Source organism: Ochotona princeps, chromosome 6 (genome assembly GCF_030435755.1).
Source record: "Ochotona princeps isolate mOchPri1 chromosome 6, mOchPri1.hap1, whole genome shotgun sequence".
NCBI lineage: Eukaryota > Metazoa > Chordata > Mammalia > Lagomorpha > Ochotonidae > Ochotona > Ochotona princeps.
In genome coordinates this window covers 36,282,750-36,306,088 of record NC_080837.1, presented here as the reverse complement: position 1 = coordinate 36,306,088, position 23,339 = coordinate 36,282,750, and the positions used below count along the sequence as shown (strand labels likewise).

General features: G+C 54.5%; 2 protein-coding genes across 4 annotated transcripts in view; both read right to left on the bottom strand.

The window, feature by feature from the left end:
* Window positions 1–4,695: 4,695 nt before the first annotated feature.
* PLA2G4F (phospholipase A2 group IVF) lies at window positions 4,696–16,643 on the bottom strand. The gene is made up of 20 exons (XM_058666007.1): window positions 16,277–16,643; window positions 15,528–15,600; window positions 15,064–15,200; window positions 14,831–14,959; window positions 14,584–14,624; window positions 14,334–14,376; window positions 13,873–13,939; window positions 11,934–12,103; window positions 11,720–11,833; window positions 11,443–11,480; window positions 11,104–11,239; window positions 9,887–10,023; window positions 9,472–9,694; window positions 8,759–8,873; window positions 8,503–8,640; window positions 8,314–8,421; window positions 6,845–7,039; window positions 6,518–6,684; window positions 5,626–5,812; window positions 4,696–5,342 (listed from the first exon to the last, which is right to left on the bottom strand). The coding sequence occupies exons 1-20, from the start codon at window positions 16,385–16,387 to the stop codon at window positions 5,062–5,064; spliced, it is 2,610 nt and encodes an 869-aa protein (XP_058521990.1). The 5' UTR covers window positions 16,388–16,643; the 3' UTR covers window positions 4,696–5,061.
* A 2,236-nt stretch (window positions 16,644–18,879) lies between these two features.
* VPS39 (VPS39 subunit of HOPS complex) overlaps window positions 18,880–23,339 on the bottom strand; it is a 43,564-nt gene continuing 39,104 nt past the window's right edge. For all 3 annotated transcript variants that reach the window (XM_004578152.4, XM_004578153.4, XM_058666006.1), the window contains 7 exons: window positions 23,052–23,180; window positions 22,283–22,385; window positions 22,047–22,092; window positions 20,627–20,776; window positions 20,354–20,488; window positions 20,064–20,155; window positions 18,880–19,324 (listed from right to left, as the gene is read on the bottom strand). In XM_004578152.4, coding sequence (XP_004578209.1) covers window positions 19,249–19,324; window positions 20,064–20,155; window positions 20,354–20,488; window positions 20,627–20,776; window positions 22,047–22,092; window positions 22,283–22,385; window positions 23,052–23,180 — 731 coding nt within the window. In that variant the 3' untranslated portion in view covers window positions 18,880–19,248. The remainder of the gene's footprint in view (window positions 19,325–20,063; window positions 20,156–20,353; window positions 20,489–20,626; window positions 20,777–22,046; window positions 22,093–22,282; window positions 22,386–23,051; window positions 23,181–23,339) is intronic.

The following is a 23,339-nucleotide window of genomic DNA, read 5'->3' as shown; positions in this document are numbered from 1 at the left end:
AGTTCTTGGGACTCTGCACCTACATGGAAGACTAAGCAGAGGTTCCTGGCTCCTGGCTTTGGATTGATTCAGCTCTGGCCATTGCAGCCATTTGGAGAGTGAACTAGCAGATGGAAGACCATTACTCCTTCTCTGTAAAATCTGGCTTTCCAATAAAAATGAATAAATTCTTTAAAAAAAATTTAAAAGCCCATCTTTAAGGATAGGATAGTACTGCAGTGGGTTAAGCAACTGTCTCTGATGCTGGCATCCCATATGAGTGCCAGTTCAAGTCTCAGTAGCTCCACTTCTAACCTAACTCCCTGTTAATGAACCTGGGAAAGTAGTGGATGATGGCTCAAGTTTTGGGGTCCCTGCATCTATGTGGGAGACCTGCATAGAGTTCTGGGCCCATGTCTGGCCCAGGCCCAACCACCATGATCATTTGGAGAGTAAAACGGAACATACAAGATCTCTTCCTCTCTGTCACTCTGCCTTTCAGATATGTATTTTTCATTTTTATTTTTCAGATACGTATTTTTTTAAAAGTCCATCTTCCCTCAACAGCTTGAGATGTCACCCTTACACTAAATTTTCATATGTATTTTCATATATTTCTATACTTTGTATTCTGTCCACTGGTTACTTATGTATCAATAGCACATAACTTTTTTAAAGATTTATTTTATTGGGGCCTGGTACAATAGCTTAGTGGCTAAAGACCTCATCTTGCAAGCACCGGCATCCCATATGGGCGACGGTTCATATCCCAGCTGCTCCACTTCCCTTCCATCTCCCTGCTTGTGGACTGCTTGTGGCCTGCTTGTGGGAAAGCAGTAGAGGATGGGCCAAAGCCTTGGGACCCTGCTCTCACATGAGAGACCTGGAAGAGGCTCCTGGCTCCTGGCTTCAGATCAGCTCAGCTCTAGGTGTTGTGGCCATTTGGGAAGGGAAGCAGCGAATGGAAAATCTTTTTCTGTCTCTCCTTCCCTATGTAAATCTGCCTGCCCAATAAAAATAAATAAATCTTTTTAAAAAATTACAATTCCATCAAACTGCCAAGAACACCGAAGTATCAAAAACAGAGTGCAAAGCCTTGAAAGGCATAGGGGTGCCCAGAGAGAAAGGAAAACTGAACAAGAGGACAGAGAGGGGCAGGGAGGCAAAACAGAAAACCCGTGACTCTCAACATATAGGTCTGTCTTTAAATTCACATTTTATGTGGAAAGCAGGAAGCCAGAAACAGAAGACACGATGGAGCGAGATCTTTCATCTCCAGGGTCACTCCTACGGCAGCCAGGACTGGGCCAAGCTGGAGCAAGGACCTCCGGGTCTCCCAAAGTGGATAGAAGGGACCCAACTGAAGGAGCTGGCCTCCCAGGAGCTGGAAATGGGGAGTGGGGCCAGGACTCCAACCTGGCAGTAGATGTCCCCCAGGATGTACTGTGAAATCTCTCAAACAAAACAAAGGTAAAATAAATGAATAGGGGTGGGACGGGGGAAGAAGGGGTGGAGTCCAGCTTTCCCGGTCACTGGAGGCACTCCTGAGGCACCTATCCGTAGACCTGAGAGAGTGCGAGGGACCCCCAAGAAATCCCGGGGGTGTGGAGGGAAGCCCTAAGAGCTGGCAGCAAAGCTGAGGGATGCCCGTGCCTCTTACTTCAGAAGCCCCAGCTCCCATGAGGTGGAGTTGGGAGGTCAGGGAGCCGGGTAAGGAAGGTGCTGTGTAGGAGACGGCAGAGGCCAAGGAGACTACTGCTTAAAGCACCCCAGGCTGGGGCTGATACCATGGAGTGAAAGGTACCAGCATCCCATATGGGCGCTGACTGGAGCCCCAGCTGCTCCACTTCCAACCCAGCTCCCTGGGAAGGCCCCTGCACCCACGAGGGGAGACATAGAGGAAGCTCTGGGCTCCTGGCTTTGGCCTGGCTCAGCCTGACCCTTACGGCCATTTGGGGAGTGAAGCAGAAGATGGAAAATCTCAGTTTCTACTCTCTCTGGAGCCCTAGCTGTGCTCTTCCTGCCCTCCTTCCTCCCACAAGCCCGGCCGCAGCCTGCTGCTCCGAGCTTCCTCTGTCTTTAGGCGGGGAAAGAACTAGGCCGTGAGGTTGCGTAGCAGCAAAGCCTAAAGAAGAACCCACCCCACGGCCTGAGGTAAGGTGGGGGGGGCGCCTCCAACGTGGGTGCCACGTGGTCACGCCTCGCTCCTGCTGCCTGGCACGGTGGCTGGGGGTACCTGTGGCTGCTGGAGACGGAGCTGGGGTGCGTTCTCGGGCCAAGTCCAGAGGGGGGCACACGTATCACCTTCAGGTGCGCCCCGGAGTCAGGCAGGGAGTGACGCGGGGGCGTTGTTCCCGCCCTGCCCTCAGCCTGCGTGCAAGGAGCCCTGGACTCCCCACGTGGGGCTTCCGGCTTCCGGCAGACTCTGCTTGGCCTTTATGCCTGGGAGCGGGCATGAGATGGTGAGGCCTGTTCTGGAGGCCGGTCACCGGGGGAAGGGTGGCATTGGGAGCCCTTTCCTGGGCCACCCTTCTGTCCCCTCCGCGAACAGTTCCTGTGAAATGAAAGACAACTCATTCACACCCTTAACAAATGAACAACACAGACCAAGATGCTGCAAGACCAGAATGAGGAGGAGTGGGGTTCACACAGACCCCACTGTGATGGCCCTGATAATAGAAAATGGTGACAGTAAGCCTAGGTCTTCTGAAACACTCCTGGGACATGTCCATAACCTGACCTTTGCCATAACTTTGAGTTCTTACAAAGTCCCCAAAGAGATGTTAGAGTGCTTATCATTCCAGCATGAGATCCTGCTTTTGTTGTTGTTGTTCAAGATTTATTTATTTTTATTGCAAAATGAGATTTACAGAGAGAAGAGAGACAAAGAGAAAGATCTTCCATCTGCTGGCTTATTCCCCAAGTGGCTGGAGCTGAGCTGATCCAGAGCCAGGAGCCTTCAAGTCTCCCACACAGGTGCAAGGGGCCCAAGGCTTTGAGCTGTCCTCGACTGCTTTCCCAGGCCACAAGCAGGGAGCTGGAGCGGAAGTGGAGCAACCAGGACATGAACCAGCGCCCATATGGAATCTCGGCGAGGACTTTAGCCACTAGGCTACCACACCGGGCCCATACCAATGTTCTTGTAGTTGACTGGATGATTGTTACTTCGAAACCCTGAACATGGCTGGTCTGGACTGCTCTCCTCTTCCATGTGTGGTAGAATGAAACAGGCCACCAGCTGGTGCCAGCCAGCGAATAGAGACTCCCGAGTGTCTAAGAGTCTGCCTCTAACTCATTTCTAGGATAGATTTAGTCAGCTCGCAACACCCACCTTCCTGTGCTACCCATCCAGGGTGTTGTGTCCCTGCAGGAGATTCCTGCGCAAGCCTAGAGTGTGAGAAGGCAGGGACCTGGGAATTGATCCAGCCTCTGTACACAACACACACACACACACACACCACCCCTTGCAGCTGTAGGCCAAGACTGCTGGCGGGAATTCACATCATCAGGTCATATGCATGGCTGTCCTTGGACTGTGCAGTGCACACAGAGTAGCCAGACAGACAGCCCTGATATGAGGAGGAAACCTTAGGAGCCAAGGGACGATGGTCTGCAGGCTCAGAGGGAATCAAACTCATGTCTGTGTCCTTCTGGTAGAATCCTACCAATGCAGGCACTTTCAGGATCTTGAAACTTATTTAAAATGTATGTATATTCATTTGAAAGAGTTGCACAGAAAGGATAGGCAGAGAAGGAGGGAGGGGGAGAGAGAGAGAGAGAGATCTTCCACTTGCTCGTTCACTCCGACAAGAGCCAGGAGCTTCATCTGGGTCTCCCAAGTAGGGTGCAGGTGCCCTGGACCATCTTCAGGCATATGACATAGCAGCAGGGAGCTGGACTAGAAGTGGAGAAGCTGGGCTCAACGGGAGCTGACGTCCAAGTGGGATGCTGGTGCTGCAGGCGGCAACACACAAGCCTCTGTGCTCTAGTGCCGGCCCCTTGGAACAATTTTTAAAGATGTATTTATTTGGGCTCAGCAACGTGGCCTAGTGGCTAAGGTCCTCCCCTTGATCCCATATGGCCGCTGGTTCTAATCCCGGCAGCTCCACTTCCTCTCTGTCTCTCCTCCTCTCAGTATATCTGACTTTGTAATAAAAATAAATCTTTTTTTTAAAAAAAAGATGTATTTATTTGAGAGACACAGTGACAGAGGGGTCTTCCGTTTGCTGGTTCTTCCCTCCCCTAAATGGCAGCGGTGGTCTGGATCCGCTGCAGTCAAGAGCTTCATCTGGTTTTCCCAAGACCGTCCTCCACCTCTTTCCCAGGTGCTTAAGCAAGGAACTGGATTCAAAGTGCAGCAAACCAAGACTCCAACCAGTTTTCGCGGAAGATGCTGGTGTAGCAGGTGGCAGCTTAACCCTCTGTACCACAACACTGGCTCCAAGACCTTGAAGCTTATTGCCAGCCATCTTGGACAGGGGCTGGGACTAGGATGGGTATAGACTGAGATGCCCCTTTGTGTAAAAGCAGGAGTCAGACTGATCAGGTTATCTGACACCTGCCCCCTACTCCACCCTTGGCTTGGCTCCCAGTTTCAACCCTGGTGAGGTGTTTCTCAGGCCCCGACTAAGGTCAGTCCTGCACCTGCTGACCATTTGCTTGGTCAGAGCCCTGGCCCAGCCTCCTGCTCCCTGGCATCCCATTTCTTCACAGCTGTGCCTGCTGTGGGGTCAGTGACACTGATGACCCCTCTTTATTCTGACAGCACTGCATCCAGAGTATAGCGTGGGAAGGGCAGAGTGGGGGACTGGCCCTGTTTGCAGAAACCAGTCTGCATGCCAGCTTTCAGGGCTCCTGTTCTGGTGAGGCCTAGGAAGCCCAGACCTTCTGCTACCCTCTCGTGTGTTTCAGCACAGTGCACTGTGAAATGAGTCCTGCTCTGTTCTGCCTGACATCTCCGATGGCCCTTGGAGAGATTACCCACCCATCACGTCCAAGAAATATGTGGAGAAGATACTGTCCCACATCCATGGTGTAATTCTGCTGAGCTCCCTGCGAAGGGGTGGGCAACGGGAGCCACCCCTAGAATCTACCCACTCCTGGCCCAGAGCCCCCCAGCCTCCCTTCTGTGCCACAACCCTCCTGGCCAGCCATGCTGTGTGGGGCTCGCCTCCGGTCCAGAGCCAGTTGGAGGGCTCGCTTCACGGAATCTACATTGTTGAGGACGTTGTATCTACTTAGGGCCACCAACCGGTCAAACTCCTCAGGCTCAAAGGTGAAGTCAGTCAAGCCGTAGGGGGTGTCTGGCCCGTGGATGGCAAAGTCCCCAAATGCCTTGTCTTGGGCTGTTTGCCGCTCCACACCTGCAGGTGTGGAAATGAAGTGGTGCCAAGTTGGGGTACTTGGAGCCCCCCAGGTTTACAGCCAACAGTGCCCATGCCTCCCCTGTCCCCAGGATGTCTAGCTGACTCCCCATCTCAGCCCGCAGGCCTGTTGGGAGGAGATGGCCTGGCTGGATGCTCAGGGGCAGGTGGCACTGGACAGCAGCAGGTGATGCAGGCGGCTCAGACTGTCCAGGAGAAGGATGTCCTTTGGTCTAGCATCCCAGGGCACTGGAGTCACCCCCAGGTCCAGCCCTCCCCTTACCTGGGGCCAGGTGCGTGCGAAAGGTGCGGTTGACCAGGGGGAAGTGCAGCACGATGGGCGAGCGGGGATCGTTGGCTTCCACAAACAGATAGCACTCTTGGGGCTGCACCATGTCGTCAGGGCCCAACACGATGCTGGGGAAGGGGATGCCATGCTCCAGGCAGTACTTCTCCGTTTGCTTTAAAGCCTGTGCAGGGAGGTGAGCTCCTGACCTGGCCATCCCACCCCTGGGCTCCCATGCCCCAGGCTTCCATGCCAGCTCTGCCTCTGACGGCTCAGTGACTTAAGGCACCTGTGGGTCAGCCTCCACCCCAGAAAAATAACAAAGGGAACAGCTACCTAGGGGAGCAGTTGTGAAAATTCACAGTGGCTGGGCAGGGTACAACAGTCAATTACCCGGTGTCTCCAGTATCATGGTACTGACTGCCTCTCCCCTGTTCCCCAACCCACCCCACCCCTCTTTGTCCCTGTCAAGATGCTGGCTTCAGCCACTCAGGAGGACTTTCAGTGATCACATGAGGCTAGGGTTGGAGCTAGCATGGTCCTTCCTCCCATTCCAGGCTGTCACTGGGAAAAGAGGTGGCACAGGAAGGAAGGGCTGGTCCAGGAGTATAGCCAGAGGTCACAGCAAGATTACAACATCGGCACACTGCCTCCTGGCCTTAGATTAAGTCCTAATAAGGGGCTTGATTGCTACCATAGTAACACAGGCCCAGTTTGGGGGCGTGCTACAGGCAGCTTCCACGCATTAGGGCCTGCCCCACCATCTCTTCCATGGGGGAGTCACATGCTGCCAGCAGCAAGCAAGGGGCACTCCACCCATAGAGGGGAGCCCTGGTCACCCTAGAGAGCCAGCTGCCTCTGCCTCCCACACCCCTCTGTAGCGCCTTGCCTGAAAGGGCCTGTCCAATGAGTAGTCAAAGGACAGAATGAGGTCCACAGCTCGCTGGGGCCGCAGGGCCAGTGGGAAGGGCAAGTTGATGGCGAAGCCTGCATCCACCAGGCACAGGCAGTCCTGCATGGGCGTCAGCTGGTTGGGGAGGGTGTCCAGGTGTGTGGCTGCAAGGACAGGCCAAGTTCTCTGTAGTTTCTCCTTCTCTCTAAGTGCTGTGTCCCCACCCCTCCGCAGCATAGGACAAGATCCTCCTCCCATCAATGTACAGCTGACGCAAGACTGGAACTCAGACCCCACTCTGGAAGCCCCTCCAGGAGTACCCACCTTTCCTGGTCATGAACTCTCTGCTAGCTACATAGTCACGGTGCAGGCAGAGGCCCCGGATGAAGTTGACGCTCTCGGGGGAAGTGAAGCGGGAGGTGAACAGGTCCAGCACAGCTTGAGAGAAGGCTGTCTGCGGGGTGAAGATCCGTGTGCGCAGCCGTGCCGGGTCTTGCACCTGCAGCCTTGGGCAGTCGTCTGGGCAGGGGTGGAGCAGCCAATGGGGCAGCCACATCCGTCCTAACAGCGACCCTCCCACCAGTCCCAATGCTTCCAACCACTGATTCACACAATTCCTTTCAAATGGACCTTGCTTTCAAAATCTACATGTGTCCAAAGATGCCCAATGACATGGTATTTATTCACTTATAACTTGAATGGCAGAACAACAGAGAGATGGAGAGGAAGATCTTCCATCCACTGGTTCATTCTCCGGATGGGTTACGACAGGCCAAAGCAGGGGTCAAGAGCTCTGGCCAGGTCTCCCAGGTGAGTGGCAGGGACACAAACTGTTTCCCAGAGCAGGCACATTAGCAGGGAGCTGGATTGGAAACAGGTAGGTCTTGGGCCCAAGAAGCAGCTTAACCTGGATGCTACAAATCTGCCATGATCTCCCATTCTTTTGAAAACTTCAGCTCAGCATTTTAATGCACATGGAACACTCACTGAAGGGCCAGCACTGTGGCACAGAGGGTTAAGCCACCACCTGCCACCTGTCATCCCACAGGAATACAGGTTCAAGGCCTAATGCTTCCAATGCAGCTCCCTGCTTATGCCTCAGGAAAGCAGCAAAAGATGGCCCTCAGGCCTAGGTTCCTGACCAACATGCAGGAGACCCAGATGGAATTCTGGGCTCCTGTCTTCTGCCTGGCCCAGTCCTGACTGTTGCAGCCACCTGGGGGAGTGAAACCAGTGGATGGAGGATTTCTCTTTTCCCCCTCTGTCTAACTCTGTCTTTTGAATATATAAATAGTCATAAAGACACTCACTGAATGGTTACCATGGATGCCATGTTATGCTAAGAAAATAAGAAAATAGGGACTAGGCTGTCTTTACCAGGGCTCAGAACTCCATCCAGGGGGACAAAGTCATAGCCAGAGATGATTAAAACCTATGCAGGCCCTGTGTAAGGTCCACAGTGGAGCTGTGGGAGCATGGAGCAAGACCCTCGGCCAGCCCTGAGGGATAGAGTGGAGGGGACTTCTCAGCTGAAACCTGAAAGCTGAGCCAAACAGACCCAGGAAGCAAGGCAACCAAGGCCCTGCACAGAGGGCTGTGGGGCACAGTGAAGGGCCAGCCCAAGGGGAGCCACCAGAACAGGGGACAGAGTAGCAAACCAACACCCAGGGCCTCTTGGGCAGAGACCAAAGGTATGGCACCAATCTAGAAGTCATTTTGCAATAGCCAAGTCCTCTGTTGTCCTTCAGTCAGGGTCTGATGACTGGTGAGTGGCACAGGATGGGGTCCCTCACCTGGGATGTCCACACTGCCCCTGTGCCTGTCCAGGAAGCCAAAGCCCGAGCCATCTATCTTCAGAAACATCTCATCCAGGCTGCCAGCAAAGGCACTGCTCCACAGGCCTGGGGAGACAGGTAGGGCCCCCCTACATTAGGGCCTGGCCTGGGCCCCTGCCTGTGCCCAGCTCTACAGCCCAGACTCACCCTGCAGGTAGCAGATCCGGGGCTCCGGCTGCACCCGTAGTAGCTGCCCCATGAAGAACTCGGAGCCAAAGAGCTCAGTGGGAATGTAAGCCCCATACTTTGGGAGACCAACCTCGTAGGGGGTGAATTCGCACCACTCTGGGGAGCCAGAGAAGAAGGCAGAGTAGTCAGAAGCTGCCCATCAGGGCCCTCAGGCCCGAGTCATGTTCCAGGCATTGTCCCATGTGAACCCCTCTTCCACCTTCATGCCACACACCTGCAAAATCTTCAGCATTGACTTTGGGACAGACGTTGATGCCAGCATAGATGGGGTAAGGATTCTGGGCCCAGCTGACTGCTTCCTGCTGGTCAGATAGCTTGGCAGGGTTTTCCTGGGCAGGCAGGAAGGAGGCAGCTTAACTTTTAGGAATCGATGGTCACCATTCCCATGACCTGAGGTTGGCTCACTGCAGAACAACTGCGGGTCACCATGTCTGGTTCTCCGAGACACTTGTCTGCGGGCTGAAGCTGAGCAGGACTACTGCGGGCTCCAAGTAACACATCCCAGATAAGAAAGCAAGAGGATATGAAAGGCATCACTGAAAGCCAGTCCCTTTTATGAGCTAGAAACTAAATCCCTAGGGAATGCAGAAGCAAGAGCACCTGTGATTCTGCCCTCCACTGATAGTTGACCACACACCATAGGGTGGACTTCTCAATCCTCTCCCTGCCCAGTCTGGGCCTGCAGTTCTCAGAGCAGCCTCCAGGTGGCGGGGCGTTGTGACTGAGTTGCAGGCTAGAATCACTTCTGAAACCTACAGGTGCCAGACCTGAGTATCTGAAAGTGGGGCCAGGCGCACACCTTAGTAATTCACTCTTCCCGTCTCCAGAGAAGCGCAGACCTCAGGCTCCACTTCACAGGTCTCAGCCCTCTGCCTGAGGGAGGAGGAAGAGGGAAGCCGTGTGCATTTATTTACTGCCCCCTCTCACCTCCTGGTGTAGAAAGTACTCTATAAGGAGGCTCCAGAGGTCGACGAGGGACGTGCGGTGACCACTACTCTCTCGGGACCCTAGTTCCTGGATGTAGTACTGAAGTCGCTCTGGAGACATCGCCCCCCACTTTCTGCTGCAGACCCGAGCCCGGGCTTGCTCAATGGGGCCCTCCAAGGTCCTCTGCGACCAGGCTGGGTCCTTGTAGAGAGTGGAGATACACCTGTGGATGGAAAAACGTCTAGGATGCAGGGGCAGGGAGGCAGGTGACCCTGAGGGGTCTCTCCTCCTATCGCTTGTACCTGCTGCCCCAGACCCACCACCCAGAGGAGCCCCTCAGTCCCTTCCAACCCTCTTGTATGCAGGATTCCAGTCCTATCCCAGGGACTCCCTCTGAACACCAAGGCATACTCACCAGGTGGACCCAGAGACCCCACTCAGGTAAGTCACAGTGTCCAGGAGGCCGAGCTCCTGCAGCCCCGACAGGCTACCATACAGGGCAGACATGGCTCGGGTTCCACCCCCGGAGCCCAAAACAGCCACTATAGGTACCTGGGAAGAAGGACAGATGCTACCACTCCTGTTATTTGTATGCTTGTTTACACGAGAGGTCTTTCGAGGACTTACAGAAAATGCTTCTGTGAGAAAACTCTGCATGGATTTCAAAACTTTTAGTCCCCAAATAAGCAGCTTTGAATTATGTTGTCTGTGGACTTTTTTCAAGCACCCTCCTAGGTGTCAGGCATTCTTCTAAGAGCCTTACTTGTATGACCTCATGCAGTCATCACAGCCACCCAAGGTCTTCCCAGGTCACAGGTGAAAATAAAGGCACAGCCACTATCGATTGACGTGCCAACAAACCCAAGTTGTTGTGGGTTCTGGAAGTGGGTTTTAACCATGAGGACAGGAAAGCCTTTCTCTGGCAGCCTAGGTGGCAGAGCAAAAGCAGACAAAGCAGGCTTTTCTGGCACTGTCCATGTTTTGGTACCAGTGACTTTGGGGACCACAGCCTTCTTTGCTATAGGGAGTTCAGTGGCATTCCTGGCTTTTAGCCAGTAGGTGGCAGAGCTTCCCTCCACCTCCCCCATCACTGGAGCAACAGTAAAAACATTTCTAGACATTGCCAAGCTAAAGTGACAGCCTCTGGCAGCCTGCTCTGGGCCCAGGGATGGGAGAAGCACTTGGAGGCCCTCTCCGGGGCCAGAGGGGACCTGCCGGGATCAGAGTTGGAGACTTTTCAGCTGCTTAGCTTTGCCATGGAGGTTTGGAGCATTGCACCCCAAAACTTCCAGTTCCTTCCCCAATACTTTCTGGTCTTGAAATAGTAATGCCTCCCTCTCCTCCAGCCACCGCTTATCAGGACACAAGGCTTCATCAGAAACCAACCCTGGGCACCTTGACCTCAGACTGTGAGTATGTGAGAAGCTGCGGCTGAAGCCTACCGGTCCGCGGTACACCAGATAAGGATGTCTGCTCACAACTCCCTACTGGGTCCTGACTCGTCCCTGTTCGTGCAGGTGGGCAGTCCTGCCTCCATCCTCCTTAGAGCTTCCTTTCATCTCTGAGTCACACAAGTTCACCAGAGGGATTTGACAGTGGCTCTGGGGTTTGGGTCCTCCTCCCGTTCTGTACCTGGCCACTCTCCGGAGCCTTGCTCAGTCCCAGCACCTGCTGCAGGGCCTTGGACACCACCTGCTTCCTCTTGTCCAGAAACTCCTTCTCCCCATCGCAGAGGTCAAAGCTGAGGCGCAGGTCCAGGTCCCCAGAGCTACCTCAGGTGGAGGTAGGGGTGGTCTATTGGGTGACCATGCAGTGGGGGAGGACCCAGTCCATGGAGCCCACCCAGAGTTCTGTGGAACCCCTCAAAAAGCATCCTGGGGACCGGCTATGAGCCCCGGAGCTGGGAGTGGATGGTGGGCTTCCCTGGCTTGGGGGTCTCCCCAACTTTTCCATCCTAGAGTTTCTCCTCACCTCATCTCTGCCCGCATGCTCAGCACCACTTCCAGGCCCTGGAAGATATTACAGCTCAGTCCCAAGCTTGCAAGCAGGGTCCTCCACTCACCACTTGCAGCCCTTGTTCTCCTATTCTGGGGTACTGTGGCCCAATATGGATACCTTGACCCAGCTGTGGGCTGGCCTGATACTCTACCCCTCCTCCAGCCTTCTCTGGGTGGTCATGGAGGCAGGTGTCTCCCCCTTACCCACCACCCTTTAACATCCCAGGGTGGAGGAGTGGTCCAAGCCTCACTTCCCCCAGGACCACAAGATGTCGTTCCTCCTGGCCCAGGGGCAGAGAAGACAGCGGGATGTCCTCCTTGCCCAGCATGCGGCTCTCAGCCTCCAGCTCAGAGCTTGGGTCATCCTGTGAAGAAGGGGATGGGCAAAGAGCTGCATTGCTGGAAGCTGTGCACCAGCAGGTAGAACCGAGCGCCTTATCCACCCTGGACCTGGGGCTCACTCACCTGCAGGACCGTCCGCTTCTCCTGCAGCTCCACCTCCAGCCAGGGGCGCAGCACTGGGTTCACATGGAAGGTAAAGGTGGGTGCAGGGCCCTTCTCCTCGGCAAGTTGCAGGGGTAAGAGCTGGGGCTTCTCATAGGCCCCGGGCACTGCCAGCTGGATCTGGGCAGGACCTGAGAGTAAAGGGTCCGAGTGGGGCACGGAAGTGGGTGGGCGTCAGTGCCACTCATGCTGGCGGCAGTACAGGGGCCTGCTCTGCCCCTGGGAGAGGCCTACTCTGCACCCATGCTAACCCTGGGCTTACCAGGGCTAACCATGGGATGGGACCTGTCAGGAAGGACCCTGGAGCTCCCACAGCCCTGCCTGAGGCAGAACTGAACCCTACGGGCAGGAAACAGATAAGGCCCCTGCTCTTAGCCTGTGGGGCTGGGGACTTTAAAGTGAGGATATTAATGACACGGTGTATGATTATATAAAATTAACTTCCTATTTGTTGTTAGGTGTTAATTACCAGTTTGCAATTGGGAGCTCTCCCATCCAAGTTCTGTGCTCATTGCCTGCGAGAGGCAGGGGCAGGGAAGCGGAAGCCCAGGCTGTGAGTCGTTCTGGATTCTATTATCCAAAGTGTGAGACTGGAGTAGGATGTGACAGGTGTGCAGAGGAGGGGGAAGCAAGCCTGGGCATGCAGCACCCTGGAGAGGATGAGGTGCCTCTTAGGGCAGCAACAGGGAAGGCCTGGCTGGAAGCAGGAGCAGAGGTGGGCCTCTGGGCTGGGAAGGCGGGGCTGCTGCCTTCTTTCCTACTGCCTTATGGAAAGAGAGGTACGGGTCCAGAGAGAACCGGTTGTGTGCAACCTCCACGGAGAGTGACCCAGACCCTGCATATGCTCATGGTGTGATGGCAGTAGAGACACAGAGGGTCCGAGCCTGGGAGTACAAAGCAACCTGGCTCTGTCTCCTGCAGCCCCTCCCTGACAGGGTGAGACCAGGAGACAGGGTCTGACCAGGGTGGGAAGCAGAGATCAGGAAAGAAAATAGGCATTCGCACCAAGGTTTGAGGACTGAGATGGAGCTAGATGTGCTATTGGCAGGAAGATGCCACTGAGCCTGTAGCTGTGAGAAAGGGGTTCTGGGTTTAGTCCTGGCCCAACCACTTACTAGCCGTGTGAAAGAGCTAGCTCTTCTGTGAGCTTGGGTGTCCTGACTTAAAAGAGGATAATGATTGTGCCTGCTTGTCTAGGCTATTACAAGGATTGAAGGCGCACAGCCTGGCTCTGTGTGACCCAGGCAGGACTCAGCTGATAGGCCCAGCCCTGTCCTCCAAGGGCACCCTTGTTGCTGTAGCCTCCACTCTGGGGCCTCTGTACTCTCTCTGGGCAGCAGAGAGAGGAGGGGACCCCCCACCTCTCCACCCTCCACCCTTCCCAACGACTCTTCCCTGTTCTGCAACTTCTGGCTGTACCGGGTGCCTTGCTGTGGCTGGTGACACATCAATAAGTGACCAGGCCATGACCAGGCACGCTTGCATGTCTCTTGCTCAACTGGGCTTGCTCTCTTGTGATGTCTTTTAAGAACAAGCTTGGACGGGTGTGAGAGACGGACGTAAGGGGCCCTGCCACCATGCTACACCACCTACACCACCTCACGGCAACACTTGTAACACTTGCAACACCTAGCCCTGGCTGAAGCCCAGATGTGTGGTTAGGAAGCACAGCTTGAATACTTCTATGATTTCGTGCCTGTTTGTGGTAATGCAACACTGAACTCATGCAACCTCTATACTTGACACCTCCATGAACAGGAAATGCACTCCCATCCCAGTCCAGGACCATCTGTTCCTCCCTGGTCAGCTCTGAACAGTGTTGAAACCAGGAAGACCTTCTGCTCCTAACATTAGCATCCCCGGGAGAGGAGGCAAGACTCCAGGCTGTGGCTGGACTCACCATTGTCCCAAAGTGAGGCCGTCCCATCTCTGCCAAGGGAGCCCTGAATCTTCAGACACGGCTGGGTCTGGGGAAAACAAAGGTTCCAGGAACCAGACAGCTCACAGGGCCCAAATCAGGAGAGAGGGGAGGAGGAGGAATAGGAGAGGGCAGGGTCTAGGAAACAGCTCCCAAGGGCTCTTGTCATCAAGGTCACACCCACCCATTCCCAGGACTCAATGGAAGCAGGCCCCTGTTGGGAAAGGGCAGTGAGGGGCCCCTGAGAGTGCTTCTGGGACAACCCCAGGCCTGGGGCCTCACTGGGTAACAGAGGAAGGTGGGGTCCTGGGCAATCCATTCAGGCTCAAGGCAACTTCTCCCTAGACGTGGTCCCCTCTAAGATTTGATGGGCTCTGCAGGGACTCTCCACTGTCCCTGGTCCAGAAGAGCCCCCAGGCGGTGGGGAGGGCTTCCCTACTCACCACTAGCACCCCGTTGGTGAGGACTGTGGACGCAGGCACGTGGCTGCAAAAGCAAGAAGGACTCCTAGGCCATGGGTCCTTGGCCATGTGGCCCCCTGACAATGGCTTTGGGGATGGGGTCCTGTTGGCCACCACACAAATGGGTGACAAGAGCAGGCCAGCCTCTCTCAGGCTGGCACAGGACATGGTGGCTGGCTGTTGACTCCTCAGCTCAACCATGTGGGGCTCCAGGGTAAACGAAAGGGCTCACCTCTTCTCCAGGACAAATTCCACCTGCAACTCTTGCGAGTCCTACAGGGGTTGGGGGTGGAGTAGGGTGACTGACTATTAAAAAACTCCAAAAGCCCTTTTTTCCCGCCTGCCAATCACTGCCACCACTACCCTGCCTGCCAGGGATAGACTTGTTGTGGCTCCTTGTGGGCACAGTAGGGCACACATGTCTTCACAGGTTGGCCCATGTGGGACTTCCTCAATCTGTTAGCACAGGCACAGCTCACCTGGCTGTTACGTGAGAAGGTGTGCCTGTGGGATTGGCCAGGTTCGAGACTGCTCAGGTCAAACAGGAGCTGGGAGAGCGTATCACTGATAAGGACATCCTTGTCGCAGAGGGTGAGTTCCAAAACATTCTGGGGATAAGGGCAGGAGGGAGGTGGAGTCTGAGACAAGATGGGGGCAAGCAGTGCCCTGAGAGTGTGTCTCTGCCTCCACAGCCCAGTCCTGGCCAGCTCACCTTCACGGCACCATGGAGGTGGTAGTGGAAGGTCTCGTTCCATTCAGGGTCGCTGCAGTTGGCTACCATTCTAGTCTGGGCAGGGCAAGGGGATGCTGTGGGCAGCCACAGTTTCACATAGCAGTCGGCTTTGGACACTGTGGGTGGCAAGGGGAGGGGCTGTCAGTCTTGGGCTTGGATTGCTGGAGTCTGCTGGTGTACCCCTCTGGCACCTCCACTGCCTGTCCTTATCATGGATGCCTCCCAGTGCACTCGCAAGGTGTGTATGGGTGCTCACACGCACACACATGTACATTTGTGCATGTACATGTGACACACACATGTACAAACTCACATGTATTCACAGCATACATAGATTTAAATATACACACACATGCACACATACGTACACATTCACCCCAGCTGAGTCCTGAGGTGATATCCGGGAAAAATCAAGGAAGAACGGGTAGGGAGGGGCCACTCACATGGATCTGTCCCCTGGATGTTTCTGGCTCTCAGCACCTTCACCTGGAGGTCATAATAGGGGTGGGTTTCCCGCTGAAACAATAGAACATAGGGTGGGGACTCAGGTGCCAAACACTGGGCTCCCAGTTCAGCAGCTTGGCCAGGCTTCATTGATATCACCAATATGTTATTTCCGCAAGTCTAGGAGGCCTTTGCTAGGACCCAGACATGAAAGAGCTCAGCGTCTTGAGTTTGAGCCAGGACCCTGGCATCTGTCAGGCCTGGCTCAATCCTGAGCTATTGGCCAGCTGAGCTTGTCAAGGGCATCACACAGCACAGATCTGAGGCTTCCTGGGTGCAGCTGGAGAGCTGGAGTCACGTGAGAACGGAGGGCCGCATTCCACCCATGGGTTCCCTGATAAGGACAGGTGCAAGGGAGCTGAGCTGGTTCTGCTCCGGAGTCACCTCTAGAGACTGCAACCTGCTGGAAATGAAACTCCTGCTTCCACGTCTCCACAGACCCTCTCATTTGTCTTCCTGCCCTAAATTCCACAGCTGCATGAGAACATTTTCTGCAAAACCAAAGGCCAATATCTTCCTCACCAGCCAAAGTCTTGGCCAATCTCTCTAGTTCAAGCACTGCTAGCTCATTTGGAGTAAGTAAATCCCACCCCAATCCCCGCCCTGGAGCTGACCTCGGGTCTCCAGGACACTGCTGCTCCCAGGACTCCTCCAGCCCGCGCTTCCCAAGCGAAGCCAGGTACTTTACCTGCGGGTGCTTCCATTGTGGCTCCCTCCTCTCTCTCTCCCGCAGCAGTGCAGCCCCCACAAGGGGCAGCCCCTTGCCGGCCAGCCACCGTGCCCAAATGTCCCACAGCATGGTTGGGCGGCCCAGCTGCCGGCAGAGAGCCTCACCTGCCTGTATTGCAGAGCTGCCCACCCCACTGTGGCTCAGGTCTAACAGGTAGCCCTGGGGCGGGGAGGGCGGAGCTGTTGAGAGCTGGAGGTGGGGTTTGACAGCCCCGGAAGTGCCTGTGGCCTCATTTGCTCAGGTAGGTCAGTTGTGTCCTTCTCCAGGTGACTCAGGTGGATGTGGAGCTGCTTGGTTGCACAGGGTTGCTGAGAGCCTCAGCCTGGGGATCTGGCTCACCGGGTGTGCGGAGGGACCATCCCAGGTCATATTCTTACCGGAGGGAAGGACTTCCTGCCCTCCAGCTACCTCCCAGGATCACTGAGGGTGAAGGTTCTTTTGCTGAGGGCTGTGATCCTGTAGGTCCCTGGGGATCTCCAGGCACAGAGAGGCCAGTGAACCTCTGGCAGATATATTTCTGTTCTTCACCCAACTTTATCATCCCTTCCCTCTTTTCCCCAAGGCCTAGGGCTGAAGGCTGACACAATTTCCAAGGAAGAAAAGACTCCAAATTGAATCAGTTTGGGCAAATCAGTTGACCAAACTCCCAGAACTAAAGATGATGTGATGTGGCTGTCAGAGGTGCTGGAGACGTGCAGGGGGACCCAGGGACCTGCATCACAGGAGCCCAAGGCTGATGGGCTGGGGAGAACAGTCTTGAGTGGGGGTTATTCTGGGCTGCTCCACTCTGTCCTTGAAGCATTGGTCCAGTGCCTCAGTGAAGTCATGGCTTTGGGCTCCAGCCATGTTCCTTCACAGGATGGCCATGGCCAGCTCATGAGGGGCGGTACAGCAGGCCCAACACATCTGCATTTCTCACACATTGCTCAGCACCAGCCACTCCACTTCCTCCCAAGGCTCTTGCACATGACATGAAGCGAGGGCTGGCCAAACCCTGCAGAATCCCAGCGTGTTCCCTTTCTGTGCTGCCAACACCACCGTGGTCTACAGCAGCACCCCAATGATTTACTCTTTGGCTTACTCTTGCCAATTTTCTTTTGTTTTCCATTCCCCACAACAGTCTTTCCAATTCTTAGACAAGTTACTGCCATTCCCATTGTTATTTTCATCACCAGAAGTGGGCACAAAAGAGGCCTCTGTAGGTATGGCTTCTTGCTTTATTGTTTGTTGGGAGAGCAGCTTTCTGTCTCTGGCCCTCCTTGGAGGGAGGGAAGAATATAGTTTGGGACAGTGGGGTTCACGTATGGAGACCAGAACAGAAGAAAGCACATATTGCTTCACACAATTCGTGACAAGACTCAGCACAGCAAAGCCCGGAAGAAGAGAGGCCCTTCCTGCCTGGTCCATAGCTTCACTGCTGACCTCACAGGGGAAGTGTGTCCCAGGTAGGCATATGGGGCCTCAGGCAGTACAGCTCTTGCGGTAGCAATGTCCAGTCTTTTCCACGTGCTGTCCTACATGGCTCTCAGGGAGTGCTGCCTGGCCTCACAGCTTTGAGCAGAGGCCCCGGCCTGTGAGTGGTGTTGCTGGCACCTGTTCTCTGGGGAACACCCACAGGGAGGACCCCAGCCACTTAGCTCCACCAGCAGCTGGTCCAACCGTGGCCTGCCGCTGCAGCTGACAAACAGCTGAGCTTAGGCCACTGAAGCTGTCAGTGTTGGGCACCAGCCTCATCTTCATTACCACAGAAGACACTGAGCAACCAGACTGAGTTCTGCACAGCCCCCCCAGGAGGATGGGATGCAGGAACCCTGGGCCCGTGCAGCACTGGACATCATCTTGTGTGCCTGGGAGGGGCTCCCTCAGCAGATGCTGAGTTCTCGCTGTAAACCCCCCAGGCTGCTGTCCTTGAACACCTCCCTTGCAGGCCAGCATCCAGTCATTGTTCCCTGTGTGCAGCTCAGTTAGCCTGCCTACATGCTCCAGTGCCATCCTCCAGCTCCCGACAGCCGGGCCAAGCAGTGAGGCAGGGAGATGGGGACCTGCTGGACAGGGAAAGGCTTTGGACACATGAGGTCCATGCTCCTGAGTGTGGCACCAACCTGTTTGCCTGCCAAAGAAGGAGTGCGTGCCCCTGATGAGGTCTGCCTGGACACTGTAGATGCTCGGCTGGCAGTACCACCACTGCTAGCCCTGAGGGCAGGCTCCAGGGCCCTCTCCCAGCCACAGTGTCGCTAAACTTTCAGGCACAGAGCGGACAGCCAGAGAGCCTCTGTTTACAACCTGCCTGACGATCCAATCTCAATGCAGTGCAGCGCTGCTGCAGGCGCACACTTCCTCTCACTTCTCACTTTATTCCATTTCAATGTTGGTTACTCCGAGTGTTCGAAACGTGGGAGGGAAAGCGCGGTGGTCAGGGGCGAGGCAAAGGAAGACAATAAATAGCGCAAAAGGAGAGCAAAACCTAAAGGAAGAAGCTGAGACCACTGAGGGGACGTGGGGAGAAGGGGACAGCTGCTCTGGGGGAACTGCTGGGTCACACCATGAGCTAGCCGTCTGGTTTGTGTGGCCGTGCGCTTCTCCACAGAGAGCTGGGCAAACAACCCTGTGGCTATGAACACTTGTGAGAAGTTTCCTTATGCAGGTGAAGGGATGCAAAGGCAAGATGGTGCACCTCCTCCTGTCCAGCAGAGAGTGAACACTGGAACTGCCCGCAACGTCACGGTGCAAGGTGAAACTAATCTCTTTCTATCAAAAAGCTGGCAGCGCCAGCCCATGAGTCCGCGAGGTTTCAGGGCACAAGGTAGCCAGTTGTGTCCAAATGGGGAGAGTCCTGCTGGTGGCAGCCCCTGCTTGCTGAAGGCTGACTGCTCATTGGCCTCTCTGGGATGGCTGAGCTGTCCGTCTGTGCAAGTCCTGGGATGCAGGGCTCAGGTGTCAGCCGAGTTCACCTCTTTGGAACAGAAGTAGTGCACAACCACTCCATTGGGGTATCTGGCAAAAGCACTGTAGGGAAGGACAATAGCACAAGCATGAGGGGTGCCTGCAGCACCTTGTCCAGGTGCCATCCCGGAAGCAGCACCTCCGGATCTCCAAGAAGAGCCTGTGAGAAGGCTCTCTGTAGCCACCCTTTCTGCCCAAAAAGGGAATGGAGGGTGAGTCACACGCAGCTGGAGTGCAGGAGGGTAGGGGGATTGGGAGGAGTATTACGGCCCTAGGTTTGGCCCCGGCTCACCCAGATCTGGAAGCTCCTCAAGAACTCCTGTCACACTTATTCTAACCAAGGACAGCGAAGCAGCAGGTGCAAAGATCTCATTCTTCAGTCCAGGGATTGGGTTATTTGGGTACTTATAACATCGTAAGTATAGAATGATCAGCTTAAAGATCAGTCTGCAGTAGATGTGTTGAAGGTCGAGTCCTACCTGCAGTGGCCTTGGCAGGGCCAGAACCAATGGTCTCACAGGTTTTCTAGGGCCTGAGGCTGGGTGTTTCCATCCCTGTTCAGAGGCTCCACATGCCTCTCACACACACCAGAGGGAGTGGGTGCTGGGGGGGGCAAGATCTTAGCAGCCCCGGGTTGTACGAGTCAGCTCCCACCCCAAACAGTCTGTATCTTCCTGGGAGAAAGCATTCAGGACAGCCGGTGGGATGCTTTCCTCCTGGGCAGAAGGGCAGGCGTCCACCCTGAGTATTCTCCACACCCCACCACTGACTCCTGGAGCTCGGACTGGGGGAGGATGCTCACCTGTTCCCAATCTTTTTCTTACACACCATGCACACCTTCTCCTCTGTGATGATGCACTTTACCTGCTGGTGTAAGATCCGTTCCTCCTGCACCTGATCAAGAGAGGGGTGAGAGGAGTAGAGTGAGAAACTGCATGGCCTGACACAGATACAGAGGGCTGAGCTAGGCTGAGCAGCTCAGCCCCCGGGCCTTTGGCTGTAGGATCAGTTTTAGCTGTGCTATATGGGACATATGGGAGCTGTCCCAGACAGAAAGACAAAAGCCTGCCTTACAGGCTGGAAGGCACATACCCTCAAGAACTCTGCATGGAGAAGGTTCTTGAGCACTTGATTGAATCGTTTCTTTTGTGCATTTTCTTCTAAGACCTTTTCCAGAAAGATACGGATGTCATTGATCTGAGTGTTTGCTGGCAGAAGGTTGAGAGCCTGGGGACAGGAACAGAGTGGGGAACAGAGTGAGGCCAGGAGATGTCTGATGGCACAGGAGCCTAGTGTGTTTCCCAATTCACATTTCTCCTTTGGAGCTCCCCAGAGATGCTTCCATCTCCCTAAAGACCCTCTGACCTTGGTGGTGTCCAGTTTGCTGTGGTGCAGCTCGAGGACCTGCAGGGCAGCCTGGAGATTGGCCTGTGGCTCCAGCAGCTCCAGCTTAATGGGCCCTAGGCAATGAATGCTGGGGGGCGACAGGTACATCCGAAGCAGGGAAAGGTACACCTGTCTCACAGACAGACACGCAGGTCAGGTTACAGCAGCCCTCTGGTGCCCCCCTACCACTGCATACCCAACAAGATTGGCAGTCTCTTGGGGCTGGCACTGTGGCACAGCAGGCTAAGTCACTGTAACACCAGCAGATCCAAGATGCTCTGCTTCTCACCCAGCTCCCTGCTAATGAGCTCAGGAAAGCAGCAGAGGGTGGTCCAAGGGAGATTTGGATGGAGTTCTTGGTTCCTGGCATTAACCTGACCTAGCCCTGGCTATTGCAGCCATAAGGGGAATAAACCAGTGCGTGGAAGTTCTCTGTTTTCATCTCTACCTCTCTGTGCCACTCTTCCTTTAAATAAATAAATAAATAGGGCCCAGTGCAGTAGCCTAGTGGCTGAAATCCTTGCCTTACATGTGCTGGGATCCCACATGGGTGCAGGTTCTAAACCCTGCACTTGCATGGGAAACCCAGAAGAGGCTCTAGGCTCCTGGCTTTGGATCAACTCAGCTCCGGCCGTTGCAGCCGCTTGGGGAAATCTTCCTCTCTCTCTCTCTCTCCTCCTCTCTGTATATCTGACTTTTCAATAAAAATAAAAATAAAAAAATATTACAAAAAAAATAAGTCTTCAGTGTCAGCTGAACAGAGCACCCAAATCCCACTAGTTCCATCTTTTAAAATTTTGGTAACACTAACCAATCAAGTGAAGATGTGAAAAAAGGACTGTTTACTTCCTTGAGAGAAAAAACACCAAATGCATTGTATGGTTTATAGAAAGCTAAACAAAAGGATCATTCATTTCCTGCGGTTTTGAAGGCCGACTCCCCAATCCACATATTGGCAGATGGGGATTAACTCAAGATGCCATGCCCACTTCCTACTGTGCCAGCACCACAGTGTTAGGCCTGGGGGTCCTGCCCACTGGGACCATCTTGAGCAATACTAGCAGCATCTCTGGGCTGTACCCCCTGAGTCCCAGCAGCAGCCCCTACCCTCAGCCAGCCAGTGTTTACAGACGATTGAGGTATACTCCAGAATTAGTACACAGAACCCCAAAAACTTCCTTCGCAAAGGCTGACCACTTAACCTGTTAAACAACTCAGGACTCTTGTGAGGGACGGAACAGGAGTGCCACTAAGGAACACACAAGTGGCAGATGTAACTCAGAATACAGGCACCAGTTGGAACCCAGATCCAGCCCTGGTATCCACAGCAGCTGCTGGCCAGGTTAGTGAAAGGGGCAGGGGTAGGCACAGGTGCTTCTGGGAAAGGGTCACTACTTACGTCTTTATTGCCATCTTTGTTTTGGTCATAGTGCTTGTGGCAGTACCTGCAAGGGAGACGCTGGTGAGGCAAACATGAGGACAGGCCACCCACGTGGCCACCTCAAGCAGGCTCTCTATAGCCAGTGCTGGAGGTTGCCAAGGGAAGGAATGCCAGGTGCTCGGCTGAGTGGACAGTGCTCTGCTGAGCTGCTCCTGCCTCTCATCTCTGGGGCCTTCCCTGAGGAGCCAACTTACTCCTCAGCCATCCTTGTGTCTTTCAGGACGTGCACGTAGATGAAGAGAGCTTGCTCGTGCTTCCCCATGCGTCCCAGCAGGAGAGCGCGTTCTTCCAGGAGGCCTAGGAGGAGGAAGGAGGAAGTGAAAACAAGCGTCACGGCCATGGGCAGACAGAGGGCAGGCACTTGGTGGAAACAGCAATGGATGCTGAGGCAACAGAATATGAGGCAAACGTTACTGTGATTATGTATTTTCCCTCAAGGAGGAAATTACTTAGGTGCTGCCAAGCAGGGAGTCAGCTGTTAGAGGAGGGGCTTCACTTGGTCCTTCGTGTGACCACTTAGAAGCCGAGGAGGACCACCCGACACCCAAGAACAGGATAAACGCCGCCAGCACACTTGGCAACTCCCATCAAGCAAGCACCCACAAGCTTGTGCCCAGCTTTCATGGGGGCTGCTCGTCAGATTAATGCTCCTTTTTCAAACACATTGTGTCGGATTACAGAAACCACTAACAATGAACTTGGCCAAAAACACGTTTTGTGTTAATTAACAGATTGCAACTTGGCTATCAATTATCACACCCAGGGGGAAAAAAAAGTTCTTAGCCTTTCAAGTGAGTTTCAAGTGGGTCTTCGGAGAGGACACACTGTGGGCGCTGACCTGAAAGTCCTGGTCTCCACAGGTCTGACTCCACATGCAGGGAGTGTGGAATGGGTACAGAGGGCAAGATCAGCTGGTGCAGTTCCCCCCACTCACAGCTCCTGGCCCCTCAGTCAGCCACTCACCATCAAAAGGGAAATCACAGATGAGCCGGCCCGGGTCGTAGAACCTGGAAATTTCTAGGAACATCAGGAGCTTCTGCCGGTATTCCCCAAGCTCCCCCTCTTCCTCTCCAGCAGGGACCGGAGTTTTGCCTACAAGAAACAACAAGGGGACCTCTGGGCAACCAAGCGGGCTTCTCAATGGGGAACGAAGGGGAGGGAGTGTGATGATGTAGCTCCGGGGTCACAAGGCCTCCTCTATGGTAGCTTCCAGAGACTTCTCTGAACTTATGGTTTCCATATCAGCCCAGG

Coding starts and splice junctions, on each gene's coding strand:
- PLA2G4F (XM_058666007.1), bottom strand. CDS start 16,387: ATGCTGTGGGACATTTGGGCACGGTGGCTGGCCGGCAAGGGGCTGCCC. Junction 11,834..11,933: donor AGAAGCGGACGGTCCTGCAG/GTGAGTGAGCCC, acceptor CCTTCTTCACAG/GATGACCCAAGCTCTGAGCT. Junction 8,874..9,471: donor AGTACTTTCTACACCAGGAG/GTGAGAGGGGGC, acceptor CTGCCTGCCCAG/GAAAACCCTGCCAAGCTATC.